This window comes from Astyanax mexicanus, chromosome 2, assembly GCF_023375975.1.
Source record: "Astyanax mexicanus isolate ESR-SI-001 chromosome 2, AstMex3_surface, whole genome shotgun sequence".
NCBI lineage: Eukaryota > Metazoa > Chordata > Actinopteri > Characiformes > Acestrorhamphidae > Astyanax > Astyanax mexicanus.
The window spans coordinates 14,808,126-14,821,245 of NC_064409.1; the positions used below are offsets into that span (position 1 = coordinate 14,808,126).

At 39.1% G+C, this 13,120-nt stretch overlaps 1 protein-coding gene across 1 annotated transcript in view; it reads right to left on the bottom strand.

Annotated features, from left to right (window-relative positions):
* Nucleotides 1-249: 249 nt before the first annotated feature.
* The window catches only part of ntf3 (neurotrophin 3), a 35,329-nt gene continuing 22,458 nt past the window's right edge, over nucleotides 250-13,120 (bottom strand). Inside the window, exon 2 of the mRNA XM_022671295.2 lies at nucleotides 250-2,800. Within this exon, the coding sequence (XP_022527016.2) occupies nucleotides 2,039-2,800 (762 nt within the window). The 3' untranslated portion in view covers nucleotides 250-2,038. The remainder of the gene's footprint in view (nucleotides 2,801-13,120) is intronic.

A 13,120-nucleotide genomic window follows, 5' to 3' on the forward strand; every position in this document is an offset into this window, starting at 1 on the left:
GCTTCATTCTAGACTTATAGTTTATATTCGTTTAAGGAAGAAAACAGAATGTGATTGGGTGATTAGTGGAACTTAAAACTATTAACCATTATCAATGGAAATAATGGGTTCATTGCGCTGTTTTGCTGCATTTACATCACAGCAGAGTGATGCAATATTCAATTCTTCTCCTGTTTAGTTTTATGAAGATCGGTGGCTGTTGAATTTGGAATACTATGGAAGCAACTGTGGAGAAAAAGAAGCTAGGAGAACCAGCAAGCACTTGGTGCTAATTTAATGTTAGTAAGATGATGTACTCTAACATTAAACAGTGAATAAAGTTAAAATAGGGTGGATGATGTAATGAATACCAATAAATGCCTTTGTGGTTCCTGTTAAAGAAGCCCAACTGGAAATCAGAAGGCTTTGTCCACAGGTTCCATGTTGGCCCCACATACTGTATAGATATCAGTAGGGGTTAAACATGAGTCCCAACTGGGTTCTACTTGATAGGGCCCATGTAAGATTAAGTGAAGCTCAACTGGATCCCAGTTACAACACTTGTGCCAACCCACTCAGAGACCAACTGGAACCAACATTTCCCATTTCACCCATCATGATCATGTTGGTTAGATTAATCCTACTGTGTATATGATCTGAGCATTAAGCTGCACCATCATTAGCTGTTAGAATTTTCGGCCAAACATAATATACGATTTGATTACCAAACTTTGGGTGCCACTTTTCTTTAGAACCCCGTCTAGACAGGCAGTATTATCACATTTTAGACACAGCCAATATTCAGTATTTTCTGTCAGATTTAGGAACAATATAAGAAGAATTATGCCTGGACAGTTTAAAAGTGGTGTCCACTCATGTAGGTAAGCACTTCGTTTTGCTGGGATGTAAAAAATGCAACATTTGGCTACAGATATTCTTGCTGTTAACTATGCGTTTGCGTTCGTTTGATGGATTGCTACACATAGTTTGCATCCATTTGGTATGACTGTTTTGGCCACAACAGGAATGCTGTGATGGTAGAATGCAATTGAACCACATGTCCCACAATCCAATTGTACGTCATGACATACCTCATCTGTTTTCTCACTTTTGGCCGGCTGTACACTTTCCATTGCAATAAGTGACACGTAAGAGAAAGCTAACGCTGAAATATTTAAGCCAGAATCAGGTCTGCTATCTGAGTAATGTCCAGTGATAAAACTGAGATCTCCTGTTGTTTATTATATTATTATTATTATTAATATCATTGTATTATTATAGCTTCTGGTGTTGCTGTGGACTGAGTTATTCATTATAGCCCATTTACCCACATGCATCGTGTTCTCATTGTGCACAAGTAGAGGAGTGATATAAAAATATATATTTCTTAGTTATTCCATGCATTTCTGTGATATACATATACGTCTTCAAAGCAAATGACAACACCTCTGCTGTGAATTCTGCTTTTTTTCCCCAGACATGGTAGCGATACTGACACGAGCACAGTATCACTGAAAGCATCTTCTTCTATTGAGCAATACTGTGGTAATGAGGATACATATCTAGCTTCAGATGTATCCTGAGTATTTGGTCGTCAGTTGCTGCAGCTGATCCCAGGATCCTGATGGTAAGAAGTGAAAGGAGTGTGATATGTCCTGTGTTTGACTGTGTGTGTGTGTGTGTGTAAAGAAGCTTGAGCAAGGCACATTGTTTCGCCATGTAACGCTGTAATCCGGTAGCTTAATGGCATCGCATGTTTCAATGTAAGTTTTTGTCAATCGTGTCTCTCTCTCTCTGTCTTTCTCTCGTTTGTGTCTTTGTTAGAGTTTGCTTTGATAATGACTTCAATAAATAACACAAATATCTTTATCATATAGACATGTGTGGACAACTTTTATACTTTATAACTTAAATAATAATTTATATTTATATATGTACAGCGCCCTCTTCTTCAGGGTACAATAGAAAGACAAAAGGAGTACTGAGTATTTATGCAGTACAGGATACAGGATTTCGCACCTGTTCTTTTCTCATGTTTTTTTTTGTTGTTTTATTTATTTTACGTCCTGCGTCGTTTGCGCGAAAGTGCGCAGACGCATGCGGTGTCTATCCGTATCCAGCGCCAGCGCTGCATGTTTTCGTACTCGGTGAGGGCGCGTACGAACGTCTGCGACGTTTTGCACTGTGAGTTCCAGTGCTTGTCGTCGATGCCCTGGCAGCCACTCTTGAAGGGCCTGTTGTGCTTGCAGCTCGTCTCGTAAAAGTACTGCTTCACCGTCGACTTGATGGTTTTGATTTCAGTAAGCACTGAGACGTCAAAGCCGTGCGTGTCCACTGCAGACCTCTTGTCCGTCACCCAGCGACTCTCACTCTCGCACACTGAGAACTCTCCTCGGTAGCTCTTGTGCCCGGCGTAGCGCTTCTGCCGCGTTTTGTTGCCGCCCTCTGCGCTGCCCACGAAGTCGTCGGTGAGGTAAAGAGGCGGGGGCTGCAGGGGCGGCCGCTCGCTCAGTAGCACGCGAGGTGAGCTGTAGCGCTTGTGCTGGCGGAGAAGCTCATCGGCGACGGGCTTCTTGGCCGTGGGTCTCTGCGGGTACTCTGTCTCCGAAGGAGCGGTGGGCAGCGCCGCCTCTGGAGGCCCCTCATCTTGCCGCTGGCGAGCACGGACGATGTCAGCCTGCAGAAGCTTTAATATCAGCGTGTTGATGGGGTCCTGCGTGGGCCGCTGCCTGTTGTTGGCCATGGTGGCCGAGATGCCGTAGAGGTATGCGAGGAACATCACGTACAGCAGGATGGACATCACTAGATTCACCTGTAAGATCTGTGGAGAGAAAGAAGAGAAAGGGATGCTGTGAGGACTGTGAGGTTTCAAGAGCATTTCATCTTAGTGTGTGTTATGCTGGTATGAGTGGATTATACACTCCAACCTAGCTGCTCCACCTTGTAGATGTGAAGTCAGAAAGAGAAAAAAAATCATTTTTTTGTTGCACAGTTTGTGTTGGTCATCCTCTAGCCCTTTATTAGTGGTCACAGGATGTTGCTCACAAGATGCTGTTGGTAGACTATTCTCAGTCCAGCAGTGACACTGAGGTGTTTAAAACCTCCAGCAGCACTTCTGTATCTGATCCACTTATACCAGCACACACACTGACATCTCATACTCCACCACCGTGCCAGTGCAGTTACTGCAGTGCTAAGAATGATTCACTACACAAATAATACTCTGTTGCTCTGTGGTGGTCCTCTGGGGTCCTCACATTTGAAGAATAGGGTAAAAGGAGCATAATAAAGTATGCAGAGAAATAAAAGGACTACTGTTATGACCAACATTATTTACATTATTTAAGGTACAAGAACCAAACCAACCCAGTGCTCATCCTTACTTACAAGATAACACCTCCCAAATTACACAGCTGTGGGTGTTTCAAAGCCGTCCCCTGATGTAACATTTCATGATCAATTTACATACTGCAATCCCATGTCGTGTGACATTTCAGTGTATACAAAATATTTATATTTACTTATAAAGATGTGTTGTATATTATATAGACAATCATAACCTTGATAACACCATTACATTCACAAGATGAATCTATGCTTATGTCATGCATACTGCATATATTAACTACATATTCACTATGTCAACGAAATGAGTTGTTAATGGTGTGTGTCACACCTTATATGCATCATAATGAGTAATGAGACCTGTAGCACAGCAGCATGCAGTAACAGGCAGTATATCATATTCACCGCACATTACAACTGAACAGGATATCATGAGTCTTATTAAACACTAGTGCTCATGAAGAACTCCACCCATTTCTACATCATGGAAAAAGTGTCATCCCGAACACTTCCACTATCACTCAGAAGCATGCAGGCTTTTATACTGCTCTCTATCTGTATGCAAAATTTATATTACCCTATTATTACAGGATATTTAAGAAGAAAATGATCTGTATACCTCAGACTCATATTTTATAACATAGAATAAACATCAGATGTAAAAAGTAAGATATTTTTCAGTTTCATAAAAAACACTAACTTGATTTAGAATTAGAATTAGAACTTAATGGCAGTAACAGCAATCTAAAAAAAGTTGGAGTGGGGCAGAAAAAGACTGGAAAATGAAGTGATACAAAAAGAGAAATTTGCAGCTAGCTAACACATGACTGGGTATAAAAGAGTCTCTTAAAAATGCATCTAATAATTGAGGAAAAATTATAGAATAGTTTCTTTAACAACTAATTGCAAAGACCTTGGATTTCCCACCATCTATAGCATAAAAAATAGAGAAACTGTAGAAATCACTGTGTGGGGACAAGGGACAAGGCTGGCAGCTTTGGATACTGGTGATCTTTGGGCCCTCAGGCGGCACTGCATTTCATTGTGAATTAAATATGGCTCTACAAAATCGGCAAATTATTTATTTTGTTTTTACTTACATGTATTTACATTTTACACATTGCCTCAACTTTTTTTTTAGAATTAGCAGTAATAAATAACATCAAATTACTTTATTTTTTCAACAGCATGTTTTATTATTTGAAATTTCTCAATTTTTATGTTCATGAACTAGTTCCACAAGAAAGTTGGAAGAGTTGCTGGTGATGTAGCAAACTTTGTTTCTTTCTTTAATTTAAACCACCAAAAAGCTGACCTTACCCAAGTTCAGCATCCAGGAACAGGCCTGAATTATTATTATAGCTGCACAAGGACGTCACACCATATTCGCTAATCACAGATGTCTAGTATTGGATCATTTCCAATATTCTATTTTTTTGTCTACTTGTTTGATTTGGTTCTGCTTTTCTACTTTTAGAATCCGATTATAATTTTAGAAAATTTATCAGTGTAACCAAATGAGGTCACCATAAATAATTCAGCATGTTAGCACTAAAGGTCAAACACACTTTTATTAAATTTTATTCTTCGCTAATATTGTCACTGTGTCATTGTCCAGGGTGGAAATACACAAAATATGATTTCCGCGTAGTCGAGCCTTTTTAATATGACAAATATGATAAATAATAACCCTTGGCCTTTTTTAATATGACAAATATGATGAATAAAAACCATTGGCCTTCTTTTTACGTAATAAGACACCAAAAGTCACTCTGGTATTCCGTTAATGACCCATAGTTGGGACTAGCTGTTGTATAACAGTGTACGTTTAAGCATTTTTTTGGCAGGGAGAGTGTGTGCAGTGTTTAGAGTTGATTGAAACCAGACCGCTGCTGCTGACTTCCTCCGCCGGCGGGTCATAGTGCTGGGTGTCATCAACTCGGCCTGCTCGGACAAGGAGCAGGACACGGTCAGCTGCTAATTCGTCCCACATAACTGACCTGAGTGGTTTTCATAGCACATTTGTTCCTCAAGGCTTTCAGCTGTTTGTTTCCAGTATGAATTACTGCAAACCCTGCATCAGATTATGAAGGATAAAGAGCGGGAGATCTGTGGGAGGACTGAACTGTAGTGACAAGTGAGAAATGACTTGAATGCAACTTATCCTGATCAGTGGAGAATGGCACTAAACTCAAATCCCCAGATGAAAAGGTGTGAGCTGGGCTAATGATGATGCTGAAGGGTTGAGACAGAGGTGTTGCGAGCTGCAGATGGTACATCAAAGCACTATTTGGCCTGGCACACTGCAGGCCACACTGATGACTGATGAGACTGAGTGCACGCTGCTCTCCCAGGCCTCGGAGAAGACCCATGTGTTTGCATCTCCTTTCACTAGTGCATGCCTCGTTCCCCCTCAGTGCCAGCTCCATGCTTTACAGCTTTAACTGTGTGGAAAGATGGAGGCGTTAATGAGTGCCGTTATCAGTCAGTAATGCACTATAACCGAAGCTCTCTACACAGGTAACATAGCAACGATGCAGCGCTTACCAGCCACACAGAGCAGCTACAAACAGAGCAGCAATGGAACTATTTTAACTCACAGAGCGTTTATAACCAAACATTATATTTTCTCGTCCTCTTTAACTCAAATTCTTTCAGTAAACAACAATAATGGGACTGTGATATAATCGTAATAATACATTGCTTAATTATAAATGTAGCACTAAAAGTGTTGATTTAACATTAGTACATTTACTATATAGTTGTATTAATAGGTGGTGCAGTGGTGGTATAGAATAATCCATTACTGGTCCCTGCAAGTCAAATAAGTGCATGTGTACAACATCTGTACATACTTAACAACCCTACTGTTTACAAACTGGGGCAGTGGTGACCGGATTCACAGTACTGGAGCAGTGGTGGCTCTAACAGTGGTTAGAGCACGGGTATATTGATGACAGGGTTATGGGTTTGACAAATCACCACAGTTAACCAACACTGCTCCCCGGAGACAACAGTGATGACTGCCCACTGCTGCCAGCACCTGTGCTCACTTCATCACTGCGTGTGCTCTCGAGTGTGTATGTGTTTGTTCACTGCACAGATGGGTTAAAGACAGAGACCATCTGTGTGTCCAATGCAGATTCTCTATAGTTTTGTGCTGGGATTGGGGGGCAACTACATTCTTGGGAGGTCATAGGCTAACCCTGACCAACAAAGTCAGTAACAGAAAGAGTTTTGAGAGCCTGTAGTGTTTTTAGCGTTGTAAATATCGTTGTCAGTCTTGTCCGGATTCACAGTGGACAGTTTGTGTGTATGTGTTTTTTAACCCTGGTGATTGGGGGGAGGGTTTGACCCCATTAACAGTCAATAAGCACCGCATATTAAGCTCTTTGGCAGGGTGGCTACTGACATGATGGGCAACTCATTACAATCACTGGAAGGACAATTCAAAGAGGGGCAGTGCATGCGCACACACACACAATGGCAAAGTCACCTTACAAGCAGTGGTATAGAAAATTAGACTGGAGCTGCAGCAAAACTTTATAGCCTCAGCAATTACATTTTAGAGCATTATCTACTCGTTTCGCATTTAAAGCGTATGCCCTAGTGTCCCAATTAACGTGACCATATTTTGTTTTACAAAAAGAGGACACTCATTTTCAAAAAATCCTTTTTTTTTTTGCAGATGCAGCTACTGACACGCAAAGCTTTTTAACTGTCTCGCGGAGCTTTTTCACTGTCGCATGCAGCAACAGGACAGGGAAAGTTTTTGCTCTTACTGCCTCTCCCTATTAGGCTACAGAGGGGCATGTAGTGTCGTGTTACAGTGTCAAATCGTGACCCCAAGAATCGATTCTGAATCGAATTGTGGGATTCCCAAAGATTCACAGCCCTAGATTCATAGATTCACGGAGCAGCTGCATCAAAGCCTTACATCACCAAGCACAAGGCAAAGCTTTGGATGCAATGGTGTAAAGCATGCAGCCACTGGACTCTGGAGCAGTGGAGACATGTTCTCTTAAATGATAAATCATGCTTTGCATGTCCTTCTGGCAATCACATGGACATGTTTTGGTTTGGCAGTTGCCAGGAGAATGCTACTTGTCTGAACAATGACTGCACTGCTCCAAATGTGAAGTTTGGTGAAAAAAAAATAAAGATTAATACTTAAATGAATTGTTCCTTGAAATTTAAAACTAAAACTTACAACTGCAATTATATCTGAGCACCCTGGGGATATTTTATGTGGAAAGAAGTTTATAATTATATTTAATAGATATGTTAACCACTAATATGGATTTAGGGTTTATTGGATTAAAAATAATCACAATTTAAATCGCAATCACAATATTCTGTGGAAAAATCGTAATTCGATTTTTGCCCAAATTTTGCAGCCCTAGTTTTTATGCTGTGTCGAACACTTGAAAAATGTAAAGATGGAACAAACACAAGTAGTGAATTAGTTTTGAAAAAATCTTTCCCACTAATTGAAAGCTCATTTACTCACTACACCAACAAACTTATAAAAGTGCATAATTTACACTGCTAAAACAGAAAAGAGCTGTAAACTGGAAAACAAACTGCCTTTTCATTTAAGTATTTGTGTAAAGATATATACACATCAGCATGCACTGAAAGAATAACACTATAAAACCGTAGAAGCGCTGCAATGGGAATGTAATGGGATTTCTGAGGAATGTTAATGCAGTTGTGTTTTGAATATAAACCTGTAAAACGTTTATCACAGACAAACTATTATAAGCACTTAAATGCAGGCTTGCCCCATCTCATGTTTGACCTGTGATTGATTGTTGTGTTGTACAGCTGTTTTACAGAACTTGTTGCAAAGTATTGTTGACCACAAATTCATCCAACAGCTTGATGTGATATAGCTCCTCTTTCAGTCTGTTTCTTGTGAAGCCGGGTCTAATGGATTAGGCGTTTTCTCTGGAGAATCTACTTGCGTGAGGAAATCTGCTTTCATCCAAACCAGGTGGAGTCTTCTATACAGTTCTCTAGCCAATTTTCTCCTGAAGTTGGTCATTACTAACTAACTTCACATGCTAGTAAGGTCTTTTCTTAGTAACTCTTTATACGCAATTCTAACAAACTTCCTTTGAGTGTGTTTGTAGGCTTGTAGAATGTTGTAAGTTTAGCAAGATGCATTTCCAGGTGTTTCCAAATTCTACTTCCAAAGAGTGCATGCAAGACACGCAACAGAATCAATGTAACAGATTCCCCTCAGATTTATTTTATTTATGTTTCTAATTAAGCTTTAATCTACAGTTACAGTAGATACAGGAATCACCAGCATAATCTGTTCTGCTAATACTGCTGCATTACACCTGTACATTTTTTGTCTGTTGTTTAACCCCTATTAAATGCCTTGTGCTGTATACTGGCTACAGGTGTAGGTGATACACAACCTTTTTTCTGCAGTAAAATAACTTATTTAAATTCTTATTTACAAGTTTGAGGGCTTTGAAATCTCCTACAGGACACTTGGAGAAGCCGCCTGTTTTCTCTTTACTCCACTTAATAATTCCAGATCAGTAACAGAAATCAACCCAAATTCTGCAGGTTTGAAAATAGACATAAAAACTAGACAAACTTAAGATTTTAAAATGAAGTTTAGAAAAATTTTGACATTAGCAGATTTACTTAAATATTTTTTATATTTTCTTTTCAGTAATGTTCCTTATCAAACATGAAAGCTTTTTATGTAATGCTTGAATAAAAATCTTTAAGATTTAGTGGTGTAATCCTGGCCTGTTAAGGGGTTAATAAGTAATTATATCCTGCCACAGCTAGCAATAATTGGTCTAAACAGTCATAAAGTCTAAATTATCTAAAAAAATGTTTGCACACTGCAAATTAATTAAACCAAGGAAATCAGTTATTTGGTCCTGTATTTGGGTCTAAACTATGGATCACACCTTTCAGATCAGCTATTTTTGTTCTGACCAAACTGAAAAGTCCAGAAGTCCTAAATCAAGGTAGGTATAAACACAACAAACATTAAACAACATCAAACAAACTTCATGACATTCACAGTGAAACCAGATGGAGAATGCCAACCACCAGCACTATTGTATCTGTTCAGGACGAAAGGACAAACATTTTGACTGACCAAAAGGGGTGGGAGTCTCATTTGAACCATAGGTGGGGTAGTATAAAGCAGGAAAATTCATTTTTTTAGATGGTTGGGACTTTTAGACAAATGACAGTTGAGGTAGCCTATCTTCAGCCATTAAGCAATAGAAAAAAATAAGCCAACCAAAACCAATCCACCAAAACTTGAATGTGTGTGACAGATTACGCTGGTGACTCCTGTATCTACTGTAACTGTTGATTAACTATTTGGCACAACACCTAAACAGAAAGGCAACTCAACAAACTGACAGCAGGGCTGCTCTTCAACAAACCAATTCTTTTCAACTACAGGGAGAAGCAGCCCATGTAGTTAATGACTGCAGGAAGATCTTTAGACTGCTCACTAACCTGCAGTGTGAAACCAAAACTAACCGGAACAAATGTTTACAATGTAACAAACACATAAACCTTAGTTCAGACTTACAGGTGTGAAAGTGCACTAAGACTTCCCTAAGACATTATAAATTATAAAAACTGAAGTGTTTTTTTTATACTACACCTAGCTCCGATACTACACCTAGCTCCATTACAAAATGAACATTCGATTATCCATTATATGAGGTCATAAAAGACGTAATGCATGGCACTCAGGATAAACTGGCACATGTTCAGCTTCTCCAGCACTTGAATTGAATCAGCAATCACTGGCATCCTCTGAACTGCTGTTGTATTATTAGCTGTGGTTTCTCATATGTTAAAAACATGGCTGACGTCCATATGGAGATTTCTACTACAAACTGCTAAAAATGAAGGCACTACAAAGATCTCTTTTCTTTGAAAACGTCCACTTTTGTTTTCCAAAAATCGTTCAAGGGGATCTACATAGAAGCTTCATAACACATTCATAAGTACTGACTAATATATTATATATACCTTTACAAAGCTATATTTATACATTTATGAACAGCCCAAGTCATCACTCACTCAACATAAGTGACATAAATAAATGATACTCTATTGATGTAACATGCAAGAGTGTTAAATATTTATTTAAAACTTCATAGATATGTTAATAAGAGGGGAAAACAGGTACTTAATACATAACATGTCTATTGAATTCTGCTTAATGAAGATGTTATGAAAGGCACATGTGTCACATGTGGCACATGGGCCCCAAAATCATTCATAGAACTTACAGTATGTTGCGAGTATAAGCACAAGCTATTCATATGAAAAAATATCCAAATACTGCTTAATGAATACATTTTTTAATGCTTAGTAATGTGTTAGAACGCCTCTACACAGGTAGAATTCAAATATGTTGTAACCAAACTCTTTTATACGCTACAAAATGTGTGAATAACTTTTTAAAGGCTTCAAAAAACGTCATTTAAATTTCACTTGTTGTGATTTAAAGGGTCTTCACACTCACATGCATGGTCAACATTTGTATCCAGTTGTTCCAGGGTACAATCAGTCCATACATAGTTTGCTTTAGCCAGCCCTCTCAGCTGTGATGTACGGTAATTCTGCATTTCTCCGACACCTGTCATCACGTTACAGGGGGAATGCAGGCCTCGTAAGAGCACAGATGTGCAGAGTTTTGGCAAAGCGAGTGACAGATAGATTACAAATCTGTCCAGAAGGAGGTGCCAAGTAGAGGCTCCAGAGGGGGAACGGGGGGAAAGGAAGGAAAAGTTTTATCTCTGAACATCAGCAGATCACTGACCCACGGACAGTTTCCTGCTCATTCTGCCAAACTCTCAATCATACGGTCCTGATGCTAGAGAAAGATCTTACTTCAGTATTTTTATCTAATGCAAATAAAATATTTACATCTAAAGCAACACATTACATTTGCCATCAACTGTGAAGCTTCTAATGCTTTGAGAAACCTATATCTTAATTGATATATTGATTTAGTTCCATAACTGTAATTTTGTTAATAATCATGGTTGCATAGCTGCTAAAGTGCTAACTAGAGACAATTCAATCACATGAATAACTTCAGTGTGTAGTCATGGCCCCCAGGCTATTTTCTCTTGTGAATTCTGTTATGTTTTATGCATGGGTTGACTTGGTGTTGACTTGGCCTTGGTGTTGATGGCTATAAGAGCAAGCTGCCATTTGCTCCATAGGTGATTTACACTTATGTGTAGAAACGTATTTTGATACTCAACATTTTACTCACAAAACTGTGTAGAAATATGACCGCCCAGGAATTTTGTCATATTCGGATGGGATTAGTTTCTCAGGGTAATGTTCTCTATTATTTTCTTTATAATGGGGGGGTCCTCTCTGATTTTATTCCCGCCCAGAACGAGCATGTACGTGTTTTTCTCAGACATTCCCTGAGAAAATTACAGACTGAATAACCAACTGTTTTTCACTGAACTCTGTGGTCCTACGGTAACTTTAGTCCCGCCGAGACGCACATCTCTGAGTTTTGTTTCCTTCTGTTTACTAAAATAGATATTTGTCCACTGCCACGCACCGTAATTATACTTTACGGAGATACACATAAAGGCAACAGCGAGTGGAAATAGAGGAGCTACTGAACTCGATGTCGTGTGACTGAGAAAGGCAAAAAACTCACTGGTCCTTCTGTTTTTTTCAAATGCACTCCAGATGCAAGATTTCTATTACTGAGTAGAAGTGTAAAAGATTTTTTTACAGATGTCCCCCTAAGAAACTAATCCCATCTGGATAGGGCTTATGTTAAACTTAACCCATTAAACACATGTTCTATATATTACTGAAGTACAAAAAATTATTTGTATTTTAATTGAAACATCATCCATTATGTAGTCAGTTCAATAAAAAAAAAAACAGTTATCTTGCAGGTCCGACAAAAAAAAAAAAATTATTTCATGGTCTCCTTTCTTCTGTTTCCGCACGTCCTGAGCTGCTCCCAGCTTTACGCACAATGAAGATTTTAGTTCATTCCTGCCTGGATGCTGGTGCTGCCTTTTCTGGATCAGGCCCTTTCCACTGTGTGAACTCGCCAGTAATTGACACGCTGCTTCTAACCGCTTTGTTTTTTCATTATTTCTGTTCTTTCTCTTGTGTTCCAATGTTACCCTGTTGCCCTGCCCTGGATCTTTGCATTTATTCACTTCCACCGCACACAACAGCTGTGAATAATACTGTTTAACCTGCATGGACTTTCACATTAACACTGAGTATATGTCCAACACTCACTCACACGTGAGTGCCCTAGTTCCTCATTATTATTTCACTCCCTCTCCCAATCTCCAGTTATTCCTGTGATTCTGTTATTTGTTGTGTTATCCAGTGTCCACCAGAGGAGGATGTTTTACCCATTTAAGTCTCGGTTTCTTCCAAGGTTTCTTCATCTTGCCCTTAAGGTGTTTTCCTTGCCACTGTCACCACTGTTCTTATTCGTAAGAGGTTTGTATTTTTTATTACACAAGATTAAATCAGCTATTTTGATTACGCAACATTAGGCCCGTTCTTTTGAGTATGCAAGATTACATCGGCCATTGGGATTATGCACAAATGTGACGGTTAGAGGATTCTTAGTGTCATTGGCTTGGTTTCATCGATCGTTTTTGATTAACTTTGAATTAATGAACCAGTCCTAAGAGTAAATATGTTGGTTGGACTGAAAAATGCACATAAATAATATTTCAGACCTTTTTACTAACCTGTTATTTTGCCTCAAAATTAATAATGATCA